Genomic DNA, 15,666 nt, shown 5'->3' on the forward strand with positions numbered 1-15,666 from the left:
TTTTGTGTTCATGGCTTATTAATGTTCTTGGAGCTTGCACCCATTTAAAAACAGTTCTTGGGGCGCCTGGGTGGCTCAGTGGGTTAAAGCCTCTGCCATCGGCTCAGGTCATGATCTCAGGGTCCTGGGATCAGGCCCTGCGTCGTCGGGCTCTCTGCTCCGCAGGGAGCCTGCTTCCTCCTCTCTCTCTGCCTGCCTCTCTGCCTACTTGTGATCTCTGTCTGTCAAATAAATAAAATCTTTAAAAAAAATAAAAATAAAAACAAAATAAAAACAGTTCTTGAAGTTCTTGACTGAAGCATCCCAATAGAAACTGTGAAGACAGCTTTTTGTATAATATTGTTAGGACACCATGTCCTAGATGTACATATCATAATTATATTTTTTTGAAAAATTTCTTACAGGTGAAATGTCAACATTATAAGAAAAAACGAATGGAACAACAAGAGACTATTGCTTCTTTGCAAAAGGATATCTATAGATTAACAAAGGAGGAGGAAGAGCGCATTGTCACTCAAAACAGAGTGTTTGCTTATCTCTGCAAAAGAGTTCCTCATACCATCTTGGATCGACAGTAATGTTTCCTATATAAATTGATATATAGATTCATTATCAGTTTTTAAAACAGATTTTTTATTGGGAATGGTTATATCTCTTTTTTTTTTTTTTTTTAAAGATTTTATTTATTTATTTGACAGAGAGAGATCACAAGTAGACAGAGAGGCAGGCAGAGAGAGAGAGAGAGGGAAGCAGGCCCCCTGCTGAGCAGAGATCCCGATGTGGGACTCGATCCCAGGACCCTGAGATCATGACCTGAGCCGAAGGCAGCGGCTTAACCCACTGAGCCACCCAGGCGCCCCAAGGGAATGGTTATATCTCTTAAAAACTGGATGAGTCTTCCTCCCCCTCTTCTCTGCTTTCCCACCTCCGTGCCCCCCCCCCCCCCGAGGAAGAAACTGGTCATTTGGCCTGGAGAAGTTCATGCTATATTTTGCTTCCTTATTTTGTCATTTAATTTATTCTTTTGTCTCCTCTATCTGTCTAAACTGGAAGTTAGGACTAAATTGAGATACAAATATTTTTGGCAAAATACTTTATATGTGGTAATGAAGGCTTCTAATTGTAACATGTCAGGAGGCACATATTGTCCAGTTGACTTACTCTTAAGGATGCTAAGATTGTTCAGGGGGTTAAATCCTTGATCCTTGATCCTTCCACTATAGAATTCCCCATCGTTCCTTCATCTAATGGTTTTACCCAACTGATGATTTTGCAAGATGGTGATTTTTCAGTTATTTTGTTTCTCCCATTCCCCCATGGAATTCTTCCGTAAAAAGAACCTTTCCTATTGACTAGGGGCTATTTGGTTGCCTTGTGTGGTTTGTTACAGGGAAGGTAGAATTACTGCTCAGTTTTTTCATTTTAATTCCCACTTTGGAGTAAGGAGTTGATGCCCTTATGATTTCCAGTGATAAGCAATACAATTTTTTGTTTGTTTGTGACTATCCTCTCTTTTTTCAAGTGTTGTTATTAACTCCTAGAACTTCTTTATGCTAGTATTCTTCTTAATGCTAGTATTATACACTTTTGACCCAACCTCATTGATATTAGATTTCTTTTAGACAGAAGGCACATTCTGTGCTTTTTCTTTTTTCTTTTTTATTTCTGTCCCAGAGCTCTTTTGGGGGATGAATTCAGATATTTGTTAAAGCTAACACTAAACATTTAGAATTAAAATTAACTAAATTAAATATAAGATTAATTAATTATATATTTTTTTAGTCAGGAGTGGTTTTTAGAGACCATAGTTTGGTGTTGGGGTTGCTTGTCATGCATATAATGTTTATTATTTTGTCATTGATTTAAGACTTTTTAGAAGAGTACAAGGAATTGTGTATATTTCTGGGAAAAAACAAATCATTAATTTTTTTCCAGCTGAAGTTAACATTACAGGATTTTTGTTTAAACTCTGATTCTACATTTGTAACTTTCCTTTTATACTAGAAATCCTTACTCCTAAGAACAATATCCTGTAACTATTTATTTGCTTTATTATATAACATATAAAAATGGTTGACCAGAATTACTGCTAATAATAAGTCTACTTTATGAAATTTAAATCTCTTTGCAATTACCTTTGACATTAATAATATTTTCTAGAATGCAGATATAGTGTTCTAAAATATCTTGAAATATTCCTTTGTATGTTTGTGTCACCAAATTAATGTTCAGTTAAGTTGGTTTTGATTTGTTTTCAATATTTAGGGATTGCTTTTTTATTTTCCCTTTACTTTTGAGTATGTAAGACATTGATACAATTCCAAAGTTGAAACTAATTATATTCAGAAAAGTTGTGTTTTCATTTCTATCCCCTTGGCTCTATTCCTTACCTTCCATTACAGGTAATTTTAAATGTTTAGTTTTATTTTTATCAAATACAAGCAGTATGGATATTATATTCATATTTTCCCTTTTTGTATAAAGAGTAACACCATGTTTTTTTCACTTAATAGTATAAGCTAATTACATTCTAACTAAGTATTTACATAGTAGGACTGGGGATCTTTACTAACTAGGTATTTCTGTTTTATTATAAAAATAAATGAGGTCTCATAGAAACTAAAAACAAGATTATAGATTTTGATAATTATTTAAGAAAGAATAACACGTAATTTTCATCTTTTTTTTTTAAAGATTTTATTCACTTATTTGACAGAGATCACAAGTAGACAGAGAGGCAGGCAGAGAGAGAGAGGAAGGGAAGCAGGCTCCCTGCTGAGCAGAGAGCCCAATGTGGGGTTCAATCCCAGGACCCTGAGACCATGACCTGAGCTGAAGGCAGAGGCCCAACGCACTGAGCCACCCAGGCGCCCCAATTTTCATCTTTTTGAAGGAAAGAACAAGGACAAAAATCTAAAAATTACAATTAAAATACCATAAAAATAGAGATAGGTGTGAATAAATTTTAAAAAGAGAGAAGCAGAGGGGAAAATATAAGAGTAAAGAAGAACAAAAAGAAGAAAAAGGAGAGACAATTACAGTGGGATAAATAAGAGAGTAAGAGAGATGGAGGAAGGGGAATGAAAACAAGTATAAAGACCAGCCAATCTGAGTGAGTCAGACAGTGCGTAAAAGAGAAGCATTGAGAGAACTTATGTACCATATGAAGTCAAGCTAATTTAGGTGTGAATTCGTCTGATGACCTAGAGATTCTCTATTTGACTTTTTTTTTTTTTTAGAGTTTATTTATTTATTTGACAGACGGAGATCACAAGTAGGCAGAGAGGCAGGCAGAGTAGGGGGGGAGGCAGGCAGAGTAGGGGGGAAAGCAGGCTCCCCACCGAGCAGAGAGCCCAATGCGGGGCTCGATCCCAGGATCCCAGGATCATTATCTGAGCCAAATGCAGAGGCCTTAACCCACTGAGCCACCCAGGTGCCCCTCTCTATTCAATTTTTAATAAAGCTAATTTTCAGTTTGAGACACAGAACTTAAAAATTGTGAATTAACATTATTAGAAATACATGAGTTGTAACCACTGCAGCTATTGTTAAAAGTTACAAAGGCACTGGGAAAAACAATATAAAACATACACAGATGAGTAAAACCATGTTTCCTGCCATATATGGATCTGATAGTCTAACTGGGTAGATAGACACACACTGAGGCAAGTAAAATACAAGGCAGATAGTGGTATGTGCTATAATAATGGGGCGAATAGGATACTAAGTGGGCATGACAGAAGGGGAGATTCATTTCCTTTGAGGGATGTGGGGATGACCAAAAAGTCTTCATGAAGGAGATAACTTATAAACTAGATTATTAGGAACTATAGAATTTTAATAGGCAGAGGTGAGGGAAAAGTATTTTAGTTAGAGAAGTATAGTGGCAGGAAAACTGAATATATTTGAGAATAGTCCAAGTAGTGAAAGAGTTTTTGGAACATAGGGTGCACATGATGATGATGGTAAGTGTTTTAGGAGACTATATGGAAAGAAAGGTGTGTTGGAACTTTGAAGGGCTTAACCTACAGGCTGAAGAGTTTGGGTTCTGCTTACTATATACCAGGAACCCCTCCCCCCCACTGAATTTTTTTTTTTTTTAAGATTTTATTTATTTATTTGACACACAGAGAAAGATCATAAGTAGACAGAGAGGCGGGTGGTGGGGGGAGGTGGGAAGCAGGCTCCCCGCTGAGCAGAGAGCCCAACTTGGGACTCAGTCCCAGGACCCCAAGATCATAACCTGAACTGAAGGCAGAGGCCTAACCCACTGAGCCACCCAGGCAATTTCTGATCGAAGAAAAAATCCCAGAGACAGAAAGACAAGTTAATAATCACTTGTAATAGCCAAGATTGGAGATTGCAAAGGCCTGCATTAGGTAGGGCCAAAGAAAGGAGAGCTATTGGAAAGATAGACAGGAATTGTTGAGACTAACTGGCTGTAGATCCTAAAAGAAGGACAGAAGTCAAAGATAGCTGGATTTCAAGCTAGGTTTGGGGAAGAGGGTTGGAAGATGATTAATTCATTTACAGACATGTGCTTAGGCACCTTTGTCAGCCATGTAGAGATATCAGGCCAGCAGTTAGAAGGGCCAAACTCCAGAGAACTTCCAAATTTCAGATAAAGGAAGAAAGTAGGCAGAAGAGAAGTTAACGTTTGGATGTCAGGATAACTAAGGAACAAAAGTATTTCATGAAGGACGTGATAAGAAATGTTACATGCTTCCTCATCAGTGTTTGCCTTCTCACTGTCTTGCTCAGAATTCCCAGTGTGACACACAATTACGTCATCTCTAAAAGTTTATTGAAGGTATCCAGTAACAGAATGAATGAAGTTTGCTGTGAAGGAAAAGATAGAGATGAAATGGTAGTGTAAGGCGGTGGGGAGTAAAGGGGGAGGGTTTGTGAAGGATATAAAGGAAATTAACAGATTTTAATTTAATATAAAGGAAATTAAAACATTTTTACAGGATAATATGAGAGCTTGTATGTGTTGAGATGAAGAAAGAATAATCCAGAAAGTTGATATATTTAAAGCACAATTGGTTGAATTAGTTCTGAAAAAAAGAATTAAGTTTCTCAAGATGGGGAAATAGTATAAATTCTTGCTTTAAGAAGAATAACATGTGGGGTGCCTGGGTGGCTCAGTGGGTTAAAACCTCTGCCTTTGGCTCAGGTCATGATCTCAGGTTCCTGTGATCGAGCTCCTCATCGAGCTCCGCATCAGGCTCTCTGCTCATCGGGGAGCCTGCTTCCTGCTCTCTCTCTGCCTGCCTCTCCGCCTACTTGTGATCTCTCTATGTCAAATAAATAAATAAAATCTTTAAAAAAAAAAAAAAGAATAACATATGAAAACATAGTGTTATTTTTTCCTTTGAGGATTTTTTAAAATTACAAAAGCAGTACCTGTTTATAAAAGTTCAAACAATACAAAAATGTGTTAAGTAAAATATATCTGCTTACCCTTCCTAATTTCCGTACTCCAGAGATAATCACTTTTAATAGTTTGGTTTGTATCTTTCCTAGTGTTTAACAACAGAAGTGCCATTGGCATTTTGGGTGGGATGGTTCATTGTGTCAGTTTGTTGACAAATTTTTAGTATCCTGCACCCTCCCCAACCAGTCAATGTGACAACTAAGATTTTCCCTTAGGGTTACTGTTCCCCAGTTAGCAACTCACAGAGTTTTTATTCAATACAAATACAACTTCACATACAATTATTTCTTTTCAAAACAAAAATGGAGAGGCACTTGGGTGGCTCAGTTGGTTAAGCAATGCCTTTGGCTTGGGTCGGGATCCCAGGGTCTTAGGCTCGAGCCCCACGTTGAGCCCCAGGGAGCCTGCTTCTCTCTCTCTCTCTCTTTGCAGGTTCCCCTGCTTGTGCTCACTCACTCTGTCAAATAAATACATAAAATCTTAAAAAAAAAAATGGAGTAATACTCTACATTTGGCTATGCAACATTACTTTTCTTATAATTTTTATTAGGACGTACAAATTTACGTACATTATTACTTCTATGCTTCATTGTTTTCCAGAGAGTGGATGTGTCCTTATTTATTTTACTTTACTCTTATTGAATAACATTTAGAATGTTTCTGGGTTTTCACTCTTGTAAATAATGGTGCAGTGAACAACTTTGTTCATTTTGAGTTACAAGTTTGAGAAAATATTTCTGTGGAAGCAGTTGCTAGAGATAGAACTGCTGGGACAAAGGAGATATTCATTTAATATATTGATAAAATGTTAGTGATTATTTTAAAATCTATACTTCAAAATTTAAAAATATATGGCTTAGTATAATACTTCTGACAAAAATCACTTAAATTTTTTTATAAACTTACTAAATAACGTTTATCCTTTGTTGCTGTAATTTGAAATTATGTAAAGAGAACAGTATAGTAAATGATCCAATATCATATTTTAAAAATTTAGTTTATCTTCTGTTTTCTAGGTTGCTTTGCCTAATTGATTACTATGAATGTAAAATTAGGAAATTGCATAAACAAAGGTAAGAGTAATCCTGTTTACAATTTTTAAAGTTAATTACCCAGTCATGAATCACACCAAAAGTTTTTATAGTCCTCTGAAACTTTAACTATGCTTTGGAAATCTACCTAATACATATTTATGAATTTCTTTTTTTATAACGATTTTGAAGACTGTTTTACTTTTTATGTTTAAATGTTTTGTTGCATTTATTTTAAAATATTTATATTTAATAACAAAATGTATTGTTGCATTTATTTTAAAATATTTGTCACAGCATTATAATTTGTTCTACTCTTGTCATTTAGCTACTGGACGGTTACTAAGTATATCCACGGAGTGCATAGGATTATACTAGCTGCCTACTGAAGTGCAACATAATTAAAGATAATGGTCTTTGACTAATCTAAAATAACTGAGGGATATCTAAAGCCAAATAATCTAAACTACTTTCAAGTCATTAAAACAGCTATTTCGTTTCATTGTTTATAGATGGGATAATTCTTTTAACAAATATTTTTGAGCACCTACCTCATGCCATGTTGTTTTAGGTACTTAGGATACCATAATAAACAATGCAGATAAATTGCCCACTTTTGTCAGGTGTACATTCTTGTATTCTCTCCCCTAGAATAATGACTTTCCAGAAACACAGCAGGACCAGTGGCAGAGCTGTGCTCATTGCTGATCCCTTGTAGCACCCTGGGGACCCTAAAAACAAAACAAAACAACCAACCAACCAACCAACCAACAAAAAATCAGAATGTTGGGGAGAAAGAAGTGAAAAAGGGAGAAGGGAAGACAAGAAGAGAACAACTATTGATAGAGCAATTCCTTGTTTCATTCTGTTCAGAAAGTAGCATTCTATCAAGTAACTTCAGAGACCTCCTGATTTCCAAATGAAACTATGTCTTTTAGATGATAGGCATGGTGTTAGATTCTATAGAGATAAGACAAAGTTTTGGATATGGTTCTTCCCTTCTAAGATTTTACAATCTAGTAAGGGAGGTAAAATGTAAACACATTAATAATTAAGAAAAATAATAGATTAAAAACACTAATACACATAATGTCATTATAGTGTAATTATTAAAAAATGTGCAGACAGTATAAGTAGGAGTTTAGAACAAGAACAAACAGTTTGGATGGAGTGAACAGAGAAGCCTTTACAAAGCAGATGAGGGTTTGCTTGAGCTTGAAAGATAAGTAAAATTTGGGAAAGTAGGAAGGCAAAAAAGGTAGTCATTTTAGTCATTGGATGCTATGAGCAAAAGTGCATAGATATAAAAGTATAGAATTTTTTTATGGCACTGTTATTAAACCAGTTTGGCTGGAGCTCAGGGGATTTGTTGGTATGTTATAGATAGATGTAATCTATAGAGAGCAGTCTTTCATATACTTGACCAAGTAGGCTGTAAATGAATGGGAAGGCAATCATTTGCCTTGGAAAGAAGAAGGCACTTTTTCCTTTAATACAGAAAAACTGGGTGATGAGGTTATAGATATGTAGATTAGTCAGCATTCTTAAGAGAAACAGAACCAATAGGATATACATTTCTATAGATAGGAAAAAATTTAATATAAAGGAATTGGTTCATGTGATTGTGGGGTAGGCCTGCAGGCTAGAGAACCAGGGAAGAGTTCCTTTTTGTGGGTCTCAGTGTTTGTTCTTAAGGCCTTTAATTGCATGAGGCTTCTCACATTAGGAAAGGTTCTCCTTTACTTAAAGTCTATTGATTTAAATGTTAATCATGTCTAAAAAATACCTCATAACAATAATTAGACTGGTGTTTGAACAGCTAGGTACCATAGCCTAGCCAACTTGACACTAAAACGGATAGTCATAGTGTGTAAATTAAAGAGAAGGAAAATGAAGAATTTAATTCTTGAGAAGTTGCTTGAGAGGTTGCAAACTTAAGCTTACACAATCAAGAAAATAATGAAAGTGAGTGAAGCAGGCTAGGTGAGGACTGTGGCAAATTGGACAGCTGTATACCATCTGTCTGAAGTGGTCCATTATTACACATTCTAGCCAGTTGATACCTTGTAAGAATGTGAGTTCAGTGTGGCTAGATTTGCTTGTTTTTCGAGATTTATAAGTAAGATTTTTAATATTCACAATTAACTTAGTGATTTTAAAAATATTGTATGGTCCACAGGGAACAAACTGTTGGTTGTCAGAGAGAAGGGGAGTGGGAGATGGCCATAATGGGTAAGGAGAGAGGGAGATGAGACTTCCAGTTATGGAATGAGTAAGTCATGTGAATAATAGGGAAAGCGTAGGGAATATAGTCAATGACATTGTAATAGTGTATGATGATGGATGGTAGCTACACTTGTGAGCATAAATTTACAGAGAAGCTGAATCACTGTGTTATACACCTGAAACTAATATAAAACTGTATTGTCAACTGTAGTCTTTAAAATTTAAAAAAAGAAAAAGCAAAAATATTATATGGTCCAAACTGAATATCAGTTGCAACCTTTGGGCCATGTCTGTAGTAGATTCTAATCTAGATTTAGTTGTTTGCAAACTATTCTGTAATGGGCCAGACAGTGAATATTACAGACATTTTAGGCTATATAGTCTCACAACTCTTCAGCCCTCCTCTTGTAGCACAAAGCCAGCCACAGATGATATGTAAATGAATTGGCAGGGCTGTATTCTGTAAAAATCTAATTACAAAAATCCACAGCCTGCATGTAGCCCACAGGCAGCAGCTTGCTGATTGCTGACTTAATACATGATGAGAGTTTGAGATTTTTAGTAAGAGAAGATTTAGCATAGCCATCATTTGAAATCTGTCATGTGGGATATAGTATGAGAAGTTGCTTCTGAGGTGCAAACTGGGGTTCTCTGACTAGAAATGATAGGATTGAGTCCATTTTGGGGAGTGTTGAATTTGGTTATCAAGAATTTGTAGTAAAAATCCAGGGTTGAGGGGTGCCTGGGTGGCTCAGTGGGTTAAAGCCTCTGCCTTCAGCTCAGGTCATGAACCCAGGGTCCTGGGATTGAGCCCCACATCAGGCTCTCTGCTCAGCGGGGAGCCTGCTTCCCTTACTCTCTCTGCCTGCCTCTCTGCCTGCTTGTGATCTCTGTCAAATAAATAAATAAAATCTTAAAAAAAAAAAAATCCAGGGTTGAGTAATGAGAAGCTTGGTGGAAAGGAATTCCCTTTTCACTTAGCAATCCTGTCATCACTGAGCTGAAGTGAGATAGTTTGGCTTATAAAAACCTTGCTCAGGCCAGATGTTTGGCTTGAATGTCTCTCATTAAGGGAGAAGGAGATAGGAAGAAAATTGGAGCTACGGTATAAATAATCCTACAGATGGAAAAAATTAGAAGTCATTTATACTTTGCTGCAATGAAAATTCTCCAAAGGAGAGGGTTTTTCAGGGTTCATTGACTTTATAGACTCCAATAGTCTCCTTTCTAAGAGTATGAACTTGATAAATTGTAGCAACTTCAAGGTGGATTTTGAGATCTATAAATAGGGTATTATTATCACCTGAAGGAGTGAGAGTAGTGTAAAAAGAAGAAATAATTGTTAAGTATTACATTACTGAAGAAAAGGAGATGAAAGAGTTGAGAGATAAAAGAGCTGAAACAGAGAAAATGAGGGATTTGCCTACTTAGGATTCACAGGAAACACAGGAGAAGGAGGTATGTATCTGTAGAGCGAGGGGAGCAAGACTAAGGGAAGAAGACAGATGGGACAGGGCCTCTTGCAGAGGCAAAAGCCCCTGCTTAACATTTATTTATCAAGCACTGTGTTGTCTGAAGTTTTTCTCACTATGAACCACAAATATTGCTGTTTGTATACCACATTGTGGTATATATACAGAGCTGCAATTGGAAGCACCTGGTTCAAGAACTCTGACCACCCTAAGCCCTGCCTGGTTGTCCTGAGGCCTGAGGAGGATGAATATCTTGCCATAGCTATTTTGCACAGCACACCTATGGTACACTATTTGGGGGCTCTAATTTAGGGCACAGGTTTGGGGAAACTTCCAGAGGGACTTGTGAAGGGAGTTTCTGCATACTACAAACTGGTATTATTTTCTGTCTCTACACATGAGCAAACTCAGAAAGGAAAGGAAGCAGCAATCAAGGCACTAGAAATGTGAATACATGGGTTAACCAATTGGAAGTCTTAGAAAACTGCAAATGTGCTATAATCTCTGAAAAAGAGGGGAAGTACCTTTTCATATGATGGGTTTCAGCTATGTAACTTTACTTTTTTTTTTTTTTTTTTTACCCAGTGTTACTACATCAATATAGATTACATGAAATCTATTGCTAGTTATTTCTGTTAGTATTTCCCTGACTTGGTGGATATGATTGAAGAGCCAAGGAAAGTAACATAGGAATGAAACCTATTAGGCTCACATTTTCTTCTGAGATGTCAGAGATACTTGAAAAATTAACACAGGGAAAATGGTTCTGTAGTGAATTAGTAGTTAGGTGAAGCTCCCTTGTTTAATTCCATCTTTTTCTTTAGGTAGAAATTTTAAAAATGGTCTTGGATATTGGAAACAGGTGATTTTTGAAGTTCACTTCTGACTTCCTAGACATGAGTGCTTTAATATTTTTTATTTACTTTTAACACCAGTCCTTTGAGGTAGATGTGATAGATACTTCTCTGACAGAAGACAAATTCAGAGAGATTGACCTATTCAAATAGCATCGGGTTAATGGTGTCAAGTCTTGAATTGGGACTATTAAATCTGTTGGCTCATACTCTCTCTCTATATTTTTTGTATAGGTTTTTTGGTGACCTAAAAGTACTACAAAGTAAAAACAGTATGCTTTGTTTCTTTATTCATTCAAGAAGTGTTTTTTTCACCCCCTTTATACCCTAAACTCTTCTAGGCAGTGAGATGCAATGGTAAACAAAATAAAGTTTTGGTCCACATGGATCTTATGTTTTAATTAAAGGTGATAGTGAACTGTACTGTACTGTGAAATGTACTGTAATACTGGGTAGTAGTATGTTCTAATACCATTCTCTGAGAACAAGTAAGAAATTTGGCTTAAATTTTAATTCATGTTTAGGTTATCAAACACTTATTGGGTTGATTTTTGTTAGCTGTATTTTTTCCTTTGAAGATAGATTTTTCATAAGTACACATTGTATATCTTTTCACAGGCAATATAAAGAAAATGAAAGTCTGTCAGAAGAAGAAAAAGACTACAGAAGTTTGGATGCCTCACCAACTTATAAAGGCCTTCTAATGGTATGGGGACTACTTGACTAATAATTACTTTTTTATATAAAGTAAAATAATCTAGGAAAGTTAACTATTTTTCTATGAAATGTGTTGAAGTCATTACAGAATCAACTCAAGGAATCGAAATCCAAGATTGATGCACTTTTAAGTGAAAAGCTGAATCTCCAAAAAGATTTAGAAACCAGGTCAGAGAAACTTAAGTAATTTTTATTTAACTTTTGGAAAGTAAACACATACTGGAATTTGGGGTGTTAAATGAATCTTTCCAGCTCCTTTACCATGAAACTAATCTTAGAAATGTCACACTTTTTTACATTCATTTTAGTTAGTTGTATCTCATATGATGGAAGGAACAAGAACACATGTAGGTAGACAAGGGAATTGAGAATATAGGACCCCACATGGAAAAGATAAAACTGGGTAGGAACACAGAATAGATTCAGATTTATATCAGCAGGTTTCCTATTCCCAAATTTCTTTAGAATGTCTTAATATCTTACCTCTGTGTCATGAGAGGAAAAGAAAACTAAAAAGTTTAAATGTCCTACAAAAAGGTATATTTATATATAGCATGCCACCACAAAAGGATGATGTTCTGCATGTTGGCAGGGAATAACAAGGGATGAACATTGTTAAGATTTTCTTCATTTGACAAGTGTTTGTTGAATACCTCTTACAAGTTAGACACTGTCTGTCCTATGCTCGGTTATAATATAATGACCAAAATAAATAACTTGTTCTCATAAGGATTATATTTAAATGGAGAGGAAACTGATACCTAAAGTAGAAGCCATTTATATAAATTTTTAAAAAACCTACTACATACTGTGTAAGTTTATGTCTATATAAATACATAGCAAAAATTTTAAACCACGCATGGGAATAATGAGCAGTGAATTTGGGATAGTGGTTACCTAAATGGGGACACGTGGAGTTTTAACTATATGTATAATGTTTCAGTTAAAATTTAAAACAAATCTGTCAACATTTAACTTTGGCGAAGCTGAGTAGTGGGTACACCCTTATTTATTTTACTATTCTCTCTTTCTTGTCTGTACATTTGAAATATTTCACTATAAAAACAAGTAACAAATTAACAACAAACAAAATAGGTAAAAAGTTTTGAACAGGAAATACATGGAAGGAGAAATTCAGTGGCCAATAAACACCTCACTGGCAGTCATGGAATATTTTAAGATTTTTAATGAGCATATTTGTGACAAATAACATGGTATACCTTATTTATTAAATATATTTATGGTTTTATTCAATAAACTGAATGTGTTCAATGTGATTTATTTTCTACAGGCCCACACAGCATGAATTAAGACTTTATAAACAACAGGTGAAGAAACTGGAGAAAGCCCTCAAGAAAAACATCAAGTAATTATATTTTACCAAAGTTACAGATTCATTATGGTTTAGTATCTTAGTATTTTTATTACCTGTAAGTTTACTTCATGCTTTCCTCATAATGGCCTTTGTTTGAAATTACCAGACTGATGGGGGGAAATGACATAAAAGGTATTTCTGGTTCTAGAGTTTAAAAACAGTTTCTACTGTGTTGGATTCGGCTATATATTTATCTTAAGAACAAAAAAAGGCATTTATCTGATGTAATAAGGGCAAAGATTTTAACTAGAAAATTGTCTTTGGAAACCATACTGGAATTGCAAGTGAATCATTGAAATTAGACATGCCAAGCCCCCAATTTTTCTTCGTGCTAGTTGTGACCTGAATAATACACAGCCTCATCACACTTTAAAAGTACTAGAATGAATGCAGTGAGCCATTCACAGCCATTCACATTCACATAAAAGTACTTACTTGTACTTTTCTTGATTTTGAAAGGCACAGTCTCAGAGGAGTTTGAAAAAGTTGGTCCTAAATAGTGGTAGTATTTTCTGAAGATTATCCAGGTGTACTCTTTCATTTAAGGGAGTGGGACCAGAAGAGGTAGTGCAGGGAGCACTGGGAGGAAATATTTTGAAAACTATATTAGTTAATATATGCATTAGGTGTATTAAGTCAGTTATATTAGCATAAGTTGTTTCAATTTTCATTGACAACTATGTTTCTTCCTTCCCATGGCAATACATGCCACAGTGAAAGGCAAGTATTCTGGTCATCCAAGGATTAACATACTGAGTTAAATTAAGATAGTATAGAAAGAGAACTAAAAAAGAAAAGAGAAATGGAAGGTTCGGAAAGGTTGCATTCATTAGTTCACTTAATATTTTTCCCTTCCTACTTATTCCTTAATATTTTGGGTACCTTTAGTACTTCCTACTATTTGCTTGGCATTTTGGGTACTGAAATTGCGTGATAAGCCAAATAGAAATGGTCCCTGCCCTCATGGAGATTACATGAGGGGAGAAGGACAGTGAAAAAAATAAATAAGACCATTCCAATGTAGTGTAAGTACTAAGTGTGAAATAGTATGAGAGTTGTTATTGTGTGAGTTTGGACAAGAGGTGACATGGTCACAAGGGGCAGTAGTGGCAGAGGTGAGAAGTCTTTGGAATATTGGAGGTAGAGCTGATAGGACTTGGTGATGGATTGGATATAGCAGCTCAGTGGGGGCAAAAATCAGGATTCCTCTAAGTTTTAAGCCTGAATAACTAGATAGTTCTTCATGTCTAAATGAGATAGGAAAATTGGTTGAGAAGCAATTGGGAAAAGGTGGATGTAGGGAGGTAAAAAGAGGAGGTGTAGATAGATGTTATATGTGACTGTATGAAGGTGTTCATAAGGAAATGAAGGCCTAAAGAAACAGTTAAGCCTAGTTAAGCCTGAACCTTCTTACACTACTTTTGTTGAAGAGTGGGAAGTTGTAGATAAACATGATAGGACAAAAGGGCATGAGCTAATATACTGGGGGGAACTCAGATTCTTTCTTGGAGTTCCTCTGTCTGCAGAGATAAAAATGCTCCTTTGGCTGTATTGGAGGGCCCCTATTACATGAGGGTCTTAAGATCAAAGCTTCAGGAGAGGAGGAGGTGAGAGAGTCTCTCCTGCACCTGCCATGTCTCAAAGTCCTTTGGCTTAAAACATTTCATATGTCAAACGGCATATTGTGGAGTGGCATGTCCTCATCCTCTTCAAAGGAATTTTACTCACTTCAAGGCAAATATATTAGTGAACACACACACACACATATGTATGTGCACCTATGTATACATAGAGATAGATAGTCAGTCTTCTTTAGTCATAGATTTCATATTTGTGAACTTGCCTACCTGCTAAAATTTATTTTTAACCCTCAAATCAGTTGTTGTAGCACTTTTATGATCATGAGAGGACATGCCCAAATATACATTTCCTGTTGTTGAACAAGGTGATGCTCTGTCCTCTTGTTTCAGTTCTTTTAACTCTGAATAAGCATCCTTGTTGTCATAGTGCCACTTTTTTGCTTGTTTCTTTGCATTTTTGCACTTTTTTTGGTGATTTCTTCATGATGGCCACTAAGCATAGTGTTGATGTGCTGTCTAGTGTCCTTTCCTGGGTGGGAAGAAGGCTGTGATGTGGCTTATAGAGAAAATACATGTGCTAGATAAACGTCATTTAGGCATGAGTTATAGTGCTGTTAGTTTTGAGTTCAGTGTTAATGAATAACAATATCAAATAAGGTGTTTTTAAACATGGACACACATAAAACAAGTTTATATATTGATAAGTTGAGGGAAGTGTCACCAGCTGCATGTAGGAAACCAACTCAGTATTAACCCTGGGAGCAATGGCTCAGTCTTTGCTAATTCAGTGTTTATGGTGACTTTATAGAATATAACTACCACAAATAACAAGAATTGACTGTATATGTCTTTGTTCCTATTGGGTTGTCTGTAGATTGACTTTTCACGATTAGCCTTTAAAATTATGATTTAGAATTAATCCCTGCTGTGTTTTTCTATTGAATTTTGAAGAAATTAATTGTGATTTGGAAATT

At 35.7% G+C, this 15,666-nt stretch overlaps 1 protein-coding gene across 4 annotated transcripts in view; it reads left to right on the top strand.

Annotated features, from left to right (window-relative positions):
* CEP70 (centrosomal protein 70) overlaps nucleotides 1-15,666 on the top strand; it is an 89,990-nt gene that overhangs the window by 29,839 nt on the left and 44,485 nt on the right. For all 4 annotated transcript variants that reach the window (XM_032869603.1, XM_032869600.1, XM_032869601.1 and 1 more), the window contains 5 exons: nucleotides 405-574; nucleotides 6,454-6,510; nucleotides 11,639-11,726; nucleotides 11,817-11,905; nucleotides 13,029-13,103. In XM_032869603.1, the coding sequence (XP_032725494.1) occupies nucleotides 405-574; nucleotides 6,454-6,510; nucleotides 11,639-11,726; nucleotides 11,817-11,905; nucleotides 13,029-13,103 (479 nt within the window). The remainder of the gene's footprint in view (nucleotides 1-404; nucleotides 575-6,453; nucleotides 6,511-11,638; nucleotides 11,727-11,816; nucleotides 11,906-13,028; nucleotides 13,104-15,666) is intronic.

Source organism: Lontra canadensis, unplaced genomic scaffold (assembly GCF_010015895.1).
Source record: "Lontra canadensis isolate GAN:19392208 unplaced genomic scaffold, GSC_riverotter_1.0 scaffold38, whole genome shotgun sequence".
In the NCBI taxonomy this organism is placed as follows: Eukaryota; Metazoa; Chordata; class Mammalia; order Carnivora; family Mustelidae; genus Lontra; species Lontra canadensis.